The sequence below is a fragment of the Rutidosis leptorrhynchoides genome, chromosome 2, assembly GCF_046630445.1.
Source record: "Rutidosis leptorrhynchoides isolate AG116_Rl617_1_P2 chromosome 2, CSIRO_AGI_Rlap_v1, whole genome shotgun sequence".
NCBI classification, from domain to species: domain Eukaryota; kingdom Viridiplantae; phylum Streptophyta; class Magnoliopsida; order Asterales; family Asteraceae; genus Rutidosis; species Rutidosis leptorrhynchoides.
The window spans coordinates 693,039,771-693,049,648 of record NC_092334.1 but is presented as its reverse complement, the minus strand read 5'-3'; the positions used below and the strand labels follow the sequence as shown (position 1 = coordinate 693,049,648).

The window sequence follows — 9,878 nt, the reverse complement described above, 5'->3', positions numbered from 1 at the left end:
CTTGAATCCATGTGAATAAGAGATTGCAACCCATTATGACAGTACAAAAACCCTCAAATCAATCAACAACTGAAAAATGCAAATGAAAGCCAAAAGCAGATTATTTAACCAAAGACTGTATAATTCGATATTGCGTAGAAAATGTATTCAAGATATCTAACCTCAATTGCAAAGTCCAAGTGTGTTACGCTATAGCCGTCTTTTGAAACCTGCAACAAAAAAACTTAAATAAGTCGCAAAGTATTCATTTTGGGCAATATTTGACCCGTTTCGACCATCAAATGCAATACCATGAATCAACCGTAAAAACGACAATAACTTTCAATAATTTACTTAGTTAAAGGAGATAGATATATTTCTTCCGTAGCAAGATAATGATCTAAAATTATACATGTACAGATTAATTAATTCGTGGATAGAACTTCATAAAAGTTTTACCATTTCACGTGGGTTGGGACCCATTTAGTAAATTTTTATAGAAAGTAAACAAAACTCAAGTTCCGATCCGTTTAGACCTATACATAAGTAAATACATGTTTTAACCCATTACCCGTTGCACCTGAATCGCCCAATTTTCACCTTTAGTCACTGTGATGCCAATTAGTTCCAATCCAGGTAAAGGGATATGGTAAACAGTTACCTAAAACAGCAAGTAGTCTGCAATTGAAAAAAAAAGGTTCAATAGATAGGCAAGCATTATCCGATTTGTGATTGTTGCGGCATTGGTGCTTGCTAAGGTACCGGTAAAAGCTTGTGATACCTGTAAAAAATGAATAAAAATATAACTGACATTTTAAACATGTTGGTTACTTCAAATTCTCAAAACTACGCATATGGGTCAAAATATGCCCTTATGACCCATATGGGTTATTTAACCCTAAATAAGCACAATTTTTTATTTTCAAAAGACCATAACTTGCAATTATACTTCACTTGACACACTCAACCTGTTCAGAAATATTATACCCCCTTTGACGTCTTGAAACATCAAACCTGTATAGTTGTATATACAAATGATTCTTGAATTTATAAGCATTCTGCGATTGGCATCACTACAGATCAAAGTGCCAATAATAGAGGTAGCAACTAACTATTTTCATATTCCAGAGCTTGAAGTATCATCTCAATGTAACTGCAAAATCAGCGTATACAATACATATAAGAAATATAAAGATAATAATAGAGAACAATCATAAAGGTTTGAAATATATTATCTGTATCTTTTCAGGAATAACTTACAAAACCTTTCCTATTTGCATAATGAAAATAAGCAAAACAATAGAAAGATCTTTTAGTCTTAGTAACATACGAAATCAGTACACACCTGAAGTAGTTCAAATCCAGTACACTCTACCCCACAATAAGTAACATACGAAATCTAAACACACCTGAAGCCGAAGTCCAATACTTGTCCGTCTTTAATGACATGTAAAAAATAATTACTAAATTAACTCACACTGTGACATTTCCTCCACACATGCTGCCATAAGGTTTTTAGCTCATTCTTTCAAATTCTTTCAAATAGGGTTGACTAAAAAGTCAACTGTACCTTTGGATAAACAATTAAAGAATATACCCATTGAGTCATCAAATGACATCACTGCACCTGGAACTCATCAAGTACAAACAACAAACATACATAATCAAATATATGAAATTGGACTTCATGAAGTTGTAAGAATTTTATGAACATGAATTATACTCTCTTATCACACATGTATTCTTGCGAGTAACATCGTTCACGATCTTGGATAAGAGACCAATGCCAGATAATTATGGCATAACAACCTCAGTTAGAATAAGATCGCTTTGTTTGCTTGCATCAATCAACTCTTTCCATGCTTCTAAACCATTAACCGCATCAGTAATTGACATAGGATAATTGATATAAGGTGAATATATACGAAGAATTACAAAAATCTAGAAACTGATCAAGAAATTGAAAAGAATTTATTGGCGGTATAAATAGTTTATAAACCTTCATAGCTGCAATACCTTTTCTCCCATGTCGACTTCTTTGTACTCATCTTCTTAATTTATTGAGAAACAATATGAATATATACTGACTTTGAATTTGACTTTGACACTCAAGAATTGAGAATAATACCTGAATAACTTCGGGCATCGATACTTTAACACGATGATAGGGTTTTACGTCAACACATTCTTCTTTACAACCAAGATTCTAGACACTTTTTTGTATTTTCTGCATTCATAAGTATAAAATCATATACAAAGAAAGATAGTCGATCAGCAGTTGAAACTCGGAGACTTTAATAACAAAAAATATATCATACCAGCTTCTTTGTTAAAGTCTAGTTCTTTATGTGCTTCTTTGCACCATTCGTCTATTACAGGGTTGAAATTAAACTTGGGTTCTGCCCAAACTATCCGCTCTACAACTGACTTAGCGTTCATCAAGTCCTGTAAAACTTAACGACAAAAAAAGTATGCTACTTATTCCAATTAAAGACAGTCTCAACGAACCATGTATACAGATTTTTTTACATACGTCCAAGATCGTTGTTTTGATCCCTTCGTGTTGAACTTGTGCTACATGCATACAATATATTTGAAATACAGCTGCTTACAAGTATATTATTTTGTATAATCAAATTTTAATCTAATATAAGATTTACCAATTTTTATTTACCTGCTTTGAAGAGATCGATTGAGGTCTTACCGATGTTGTAGCAAGAGGTTTTTCAACAAAATTTGCAAAAAGTTCATCCATTGATTTCCCTAGCTCGTTTTGTATAGTTCTATGAACCTGATTAACAAATAATGTAAAATGAATATTTTATAACGTAATATTGCGTGCGTACTATTATATAATATCAAGCACCTCTTTTAAGCTGCGAGGAGAAAGTGAGTCCTGTAACTGCTTTAGAATGTGTGGGAAGGCACCAGGAAGTCTGTCAACCCGTATAGAAAAATATTGACCCATTTTGACCCACATACCTTCTAGTTCGATAATCAACTTAACAATACGGTTAGCATTACGCTCATGTGCTCTCTCCCATAAACGCGGATTTTCAGAAGCGTTCGTCCATTTTTCAGATTTTTCGTTCAGCCATACACCATCCATGATCAACCGGTGGCGGTGGAGGTGACTGATTTGGAAGAGTTGGGGAAGGGTATATGCATCGCACTTTCCTTCTTCCATATTCACATTAAACTCATGACAACCTTTGTCGTTCCTTTTCCGGCTAACTTTTCGACCTGAATGTGACCATAAATTCCAGAAACCCAACTCGATGAGGATATGAAAGCAATTCCATTGACTAAAAAGATAAATTAAATGTGCTATTACCATATCAACTCCCATATTACAACCCAACAGCAAACGATATACACATTATGATGTATATTCATATGCAAACAAAAAAAGACAGTATCACACCATAAGCAACTATAAATAATATATGTTGTTAAAAACATTGTTAAAAAACTCAAGATTGCACAGACATTTTACGTAACAATTGCTGATTGGCCTATGCGAGCGAACAACAGGACATCAAATATGACACAATTGGAGGTGATTAACAAAAAGAACTTCCACCAGTTCTTTTTCACTTTGCTCTACAATCAATCAATTAGCTCTAACAAAAAATTCATAAAATAAATTATAGAGTAGGAAAAAAATCTAATATGTATGTCTACAACACATCTATGCTGTCTAGTAGCAATAGCAATGAATATAAAGGAGAAACAATAATCAACGAAAAATACAAACTTACTTGAACATAGTAATTATGATATTTAAGTTCTTTCAAATAATAGACTCTTTAGCACAGCAACAAAAAACCACAAATTAAACACGTACTTTTAATAAAATTGGGTAAACAAAATCAGTAAGCGGAACCAAAAATAAATCAAAGAAAAAGAAGTAAGTACAAACTAACCCTGATGAAAATTCTCCTTCAACTGAATACGTCAATTAATTGATGAGAACCGAATTTTCAATCAAAGTAACCCTAATTAGGTGAAAACAAACGATTATAAGCATTAATCGTCCTTTTAATCGCTGTTAAGCAGTTAGGATAGACCGATGTTTTCTCATCAACAATCGCTGGATGAATATGGCGATGGTGCCCTCTTTTGTTTCTGTTGTGTGGAGTTGTGAAGAAACCGTTATTTCAATTATATTTTACCCGTGTGTTTTACAATGTTTAAGGGTATTATTGGATTATCGGTGTAAATAATTGATTTATTAGCTCATATTTGTAAGGGATGATTAATGGTCGTTGGATTAAGGGGTATTGTAACGTAAATTTTAAATCTAACGGTGATTAAATGGCTTTTTAAAATATTTATTAGCTAATAAATACTTTCTTTTAAGGTATAGAGTGACGACAACGGCGGCAGCGGCGGCAGCAGCAGCTAACAACAACGACGACGACGACGGCGGCGGCGACGACGACGACGACGACGACGACGACAACAAGAAAAAAAAATAAGTTTTCTTTTTATTGAATTTATTTTATTTTAATATATAAGAAGGAAGGATCAATGAGTTTGTTACAAATCAATTATTAGAAATTCTAAGCGAATTGAATTCAATGGTTGATTTAAAATGAAATACAATTATGACATCATCCTAGAAATCTATGTTTTTAGTCACATTTTCGAACTAATTTATATTCAATCTTTTGATAAATGATGACATAATCATGGCTTTTAAAAAATAGAATAAGATAAGATTATGTTCAACAAAAAATTATAGGTCAAATAGTCCAAAAGTCAATATAAAAGTCAAAATTTTCGAGAAAGGGAATGTCGCTTTTCTCATTAGTTAAAAAGTATCTTGATTATGATTTGGTGCAAAGAAAGGTTTATAATTTTTCTAAACGATCAATAAGGGTAATATTCGTCCACATATGCATCCACATTGACGTCACCTCATCGAGCAATGAGAAAAATGACATTCCCTTTAAGCTTCATTTGTATTTATAAGCAAGTAAAGCTTAAAGGACAATTGATAACGGAATTGGTGTGGATTGTTGGTTTGGGTAAGCAATCCCTCATTTCCGATAGATTCTCAAACCACCCCTAGGTAGCCTAGTGGTTAAGGGGCCCTGACATTCTTTCAAGACGTCACATGTTCAAATCTTGGGGTGGCAAAAGAAGGGTTGGAAACAGTCAGAGAGTAATTTTGATGGGTTGCGTACAATAGAACATGGAGTTGGATTACTCGCCTTCTCGGGTGACCTGAAGAGGAAAAACCTTAGTACTTTTCTCATATAGATTCTCAAGACTGTTCGGTATACTATCAATATACCCGTACGCAACACATTTACTTGGTTGACTTGCACAACTTCAATTTTCTATATGAGTTTTCGTTATTTTCGCCGGGAAAAAAAAAGTTGGATTCTAGAGAACGGTTTAGTTATGATAATTAGTAGTCAGGTCAAAAGTCAAAAAGTCAGTTGAAACCATAATTGGAACTGCTCCTCTCGGCTACCTTGACCTTGAGTAAAGATGTTAAGGCCCTCCCATCGATTTCGCGAAAAACTCAAAATCAATCTCATGATGCTTTCACCCATAGAAGACAACTGTTACGGTCCCAACATTTCCTAAAATGGAAGAATGTTGAACACCCCAAATTAAAATACATACTGTTTCAGAAGTTTTCACTAACCATGGAGTTGTTGCGAACAAAAAAACAACAATAACCAAAGCTCGAGAACGCGCCATATATATTTCAAACTCGCAAACACCTCTTTTACTCTGTACTTGTTAGGTAAATAATAATGTATGTTGTATGTTGCTTTGTTGCTCTTGTTTGTTGATCACTTGTGTATGTTATGTTTGACTTTAGATTTACAAACAGTCTATGACCTTTTAATGCATTATTAACTTTCTTTTAGTTATCAGCATGACATTCATATGCTATTGTCATGTACACAAACCAATAATTGCTAAGGTTCCCGCATCTATATAGTCTTCTTTTTTGTCAATACCTAACCCGAACGGACCTGACCCATATACAACAAATGCTCATTTTGACTAGATTTAGAGGAAACAAATGGTCGGTGGGTCAAAACATGTAGTAATATTTGGTACAGGTTGAAATGAGAGGATTTCAGGTTGACCCAAAACAGCTTTGTCCAAAATCTTTAACTATGTACTTTCCTACAATTCACTGCATGTACTGCATATAAAAAAATACAAAAAGAAACATATAAATATAAATGCAACAATATTAAGAAAAATTAGTACAGCGAACAACAAAATCAAACAGTACCAGTTTACTATCTCATGTACACTCTTGATCCTACTACCGAATGTCTGCTTGGGGAAGTCTGTATGCAAAACTTGGCCAAATTAAGGTCATAACATACATGCATATAGTAAAAGAATAGACGCACCTGTAGATGAGGTAAATACATGTACATGACACAAGTCATCGAGTCCATCAGTGCTAATGTTAATCCTTATATTTCTAATCCAAAATTTAATATAATCTGGCTTGCTCACTTACTCCACCCTAAAACTGCCTATTTGTGAAAGTGAATAATATGAAACAATCAGTGAAACACACAAGAATACTGACCTCAAGAATATGTAGCATAGTATTTGTAAAAACACACTACGATTAATATATTGTTCTCATGAGCATGATGCCCCCATGAGAGACAACATTTAACAATATATACTATGATAATTATCAATAAAATGTACTGAAAATAGCATGTTGCACATCAAATTGTCGCGTATGAAACTTATTGAGGCCATATATGAAACAAAAATATGTTGTACATGATAACGCTAAACATTAGTTGTAGCCTTGTACGTCATTATGCACTGATAAATAAATATTCTCACAAGCCACACAACATACCTGGTGGCAGTTATAACTATTGAAGGCCTTCTGTATGCAATTTATGACGCACGCACGCACACACGCACGCACGCACGTGACAGTTAAAACTAGTTTTAGGCCAATAAAACATGACCTCATATTGAAACCATGTTTAAGAGCATAGAAACAAACATAGTGTTGTAGCTCATGTGGTAGTGACCTGCCTCTCTTAGCGAGAGGTCAGGAGTTCAATTCCCGTGGGGTGCTATGTCAACATTGCACACAAGGTTGCCCCTTTACCCTTGAACTCCACCCAAGGGTGCCTTCCGCACATCGCGTTGCGGGGGCAGTGGCAGTATACTGCCCCATGCCCTCGGATTGGTCCGGGTTTCCTCCTAGGCAGCTGTTGGGGGCGGGTTATGCAACTGCGAGATGAACGTGTGGGTGGTTAAGTCCCCCTGGGTGATCCCTTATTGCTGTTAAAAAAAGAGCATAGAAACACTTTACAATCCCTAATGCCCCTTTATTTCAACTAAAACAATGTTGTTAAAAGAAGTTTGACACCACCATGGCTGCAAACTTTGACCGAATTGTTACCCCGCCAAGATACGGTACATCTCAAACTTTGACCGAATAACTGAAAAAAATATTTATCATCATGATCTTAGTGTGTGCATTACACATATTACTTGGCTCTAGGAAAAAAAGGATAGTAAGCAACACAAATTGTCCATGTAAGTGCTTATATTACCTCATCATTGAATGCATAACAATGGTTGCCAATTACAACTGCAGCATCCTCCTGTAAGTGCTTACTTCTCAGAATCTTTTCAAGAAATCAAAGCAGCTAGCCTAGTACCTAAACACACAGGTATCAATGCACCATACTCAATACAAGAATAAAAAATCGATGACAGGGAATAAAAATTAACATTTTTCCATTCCTGTATGTCGATGAACTGCCTTCTCTACCATCTTGAGACCCCAAAAACAAGTTTTGAATTGCGTCCCCGTAATCCAAGTCATCGATGTGATGTTTTAGCTTATAAGTACCCGAAGTGGAAGCCACATTAAACCACCGATATGAGGCTGCAATAATCGAGTCATTAAATGCTTCAAACCAACTGATTCTTGCCCGGCCAAGATACGGTATATCTCAAACTTTGAACGAATAACTCAGAAACATAGTCATCATCAGAGTCCTCTATTTTATACTTTGGAGCATGCATTACACATGTTACTTGGCTATAGAAAATAAAGGAATAACTCAGAAACATAGTCATCATCAGAGCCCTCTATTTTATACTTTGGAGCATGCATTACACATGTTACTTGGCTATAGAAAATAAAGGATTGTAAGCTAAACAAATCCTCCTTGTAAGTGCTTATTTGTCACGATCTTATCATGAAACCAATGCAGGCAGCCTAATACGAAAAGACACAGGTATACCATATCAGACACTAGATTTAAAATCAATGACAGAGAAATAAACATAGAAATTTTAACATGTACCGAGGATGATAATAACTACCATAAGAGAAAGAGACTCATAATTGTGGATTTCAAAGAGCTCAGATAAAGTAGAAGGATAAAAAACCCGAGTTTCAGATAATTAAAGATTGTTCTCAACTCCACAATCATATAAAACTTTGAACTTCCATTTCAAGTTCAGCAGTAAACCAAAATTTTTATTCAAAAATCGGAAGTTTCCAAATCCACATACATTACTTTTCTATGATTTATACATGATAAGTAAAAATGAAGAATAGGGCTTCAATTTACCAAAAGAAGTGAAAAAACAAATCTCATATATATATTTTTATACTGCGATTAGAAATAAAAAAGTAGAATTAGAGGTTTAGTATCATTCATTACCGGCAACATGGACAGTATTACTAACAAATTTGTTAAGCCTATAACTCCATCAAAACCATATGTTTGACATCAAGTTATTATTATAGTTCTCAAAAGTAAGACAGAAATACCTTATTTTCTAAGAAGACATAGTGCTCACAGCTCACTCATGGCCTTATTTCACACGTGGTATTTCCAGAAATGACGATAACCAGTGATTAAGCACACTGCCCAAACCTGAAAATATGATAGCCAGTGATTTAAATGTGATATCTCCTTCAATCAAAATAATTAATAAAACTCTATAAAAAATAAGATGTTCAAGCTGAAGACATATAATACTCAACATACCCAAAATCAACTAGTTGCAAGACGAGCACAAATGCAGCCGGGAAAACAACCACTTTGTGTGCATTCAAAAAACCCAAAATATGTTGCAATTTACATTCATATGACCATAAAATAGAAGTACAAGAAAGAAAACATGTTAACATTATTAAAGTTGATAGTTAGGGTACGCACATAACTGAATAATAACCACAATCTTACCATTGCTCAATTGAAATTGTGTATCTCCTCGCTAGGTTCATTAGTATGGCCCCACAACTTTGAGCCCCCAACTTTTTACCAACTGATTTCTCGTTAACTCGTCCATCAAACAGAATGCATAGCACTTATAGTTCCAGATAACTATAGACGTCGTTTATATCTAAAAAAAAAAACTTGATCTGGTAAAAATCGGTAGCCATGCCAAAAATAGTAATACTTCTTGAACAGTTTCAGTTTCTGAGTTCCACAAAAGAGATTCCCTGTCACTTGTCTAAAATCTGTGCAGTTAGGCTTTGTAAAAAAGATGACACGGAAACATCATAATCATCCCAAATCGCAAAGCTGAATCCATGAATTCTGCACTAAAGGCTGTCTTTCGCATTTTGAAATAGATTAATTTACCATTAAAAAGCACTTCTTCAAGTTCTTAGATACTGACATAGTATATGTAGGCTTGAAAAACTGTCTCAACCCTTGTAATTTGGAATACGCATTTCTGTTTGTGGGTCTCTTCTGGCGGTTTTCCTTGTTACTTTACAAGACAACGAGCCAGCAAATATTAGCCAAGACAAAAAATATGGGGCTCAAAAGTCAAAATAAGGACCAAATTCAAAGAAACCTACCAGACAACACTAGATCATTAGCGACTTGATATATGGTAGATTAATT

The 9,878-nt window shown here is 34.5% G+C and overlaps 1 protein-coding gene and 1 long non-coding RNA gene across 3 annotated transcripts; both read right to left on the bottom strand.

Annotated features, from left to right (window-relative positions):
• On the bottom strand, window positions 1-1,507 carry LOC139894072 (uncharacterized). Its single transcript, XR_011774793.1, has 3 exons — window positions 641-1,507; window positions 162-209; window positions 1-69 (listed from the first exon to the last, which is right to left on the bottom strand). It is a non-coding gene; the product is annotated as an uncharacterized lncRNA (long non-coding RNA).
• Window positions 1,508-2,297: 790 nt separating this feature from the next.
• LOC139894071 (secreted RxLR effector protein 27-like) lies at window positions 2,298-4,101 on the bottom strand. 2 transcript variants are annotated; one of them, XM_071877270.1, is made up of 5 exons: window positions 3,906-4,101; window positions 2,846-3,222; window positions 2,654-2,770; window positions 2,513-2,553; window positions 2,298-2,424 (listed from the first exon to the last, which is right to left on the bottom strand). In XM_071877270.1, exons 2-5 carry the CDS (start codon window positions 3,164-3,166, stop codon window positions 2,418-2,420), a joined length of 486 nt encoding a protein of 161 aa, XP_071733371.1. In that variant the 5' UTR covers window positions 3,167-3,222; window positions 3,906-4,101; the 3' UTR covers window positions 2,298-2,417. The 2 variants fall into 2 exon arrangements, with proteins under 2 accessions (XP_071733371.1, XP_071733372.1); XM_071877271.1 differs by lacking the exon at window positions 2,513-2,553 and having other exon boundaries at window positions 2,298-2,432; window positions 2,684-2,770.
• Between the last annotated feature and the right edge of the window lie 5,777 nt (window positions 4,102-9,878).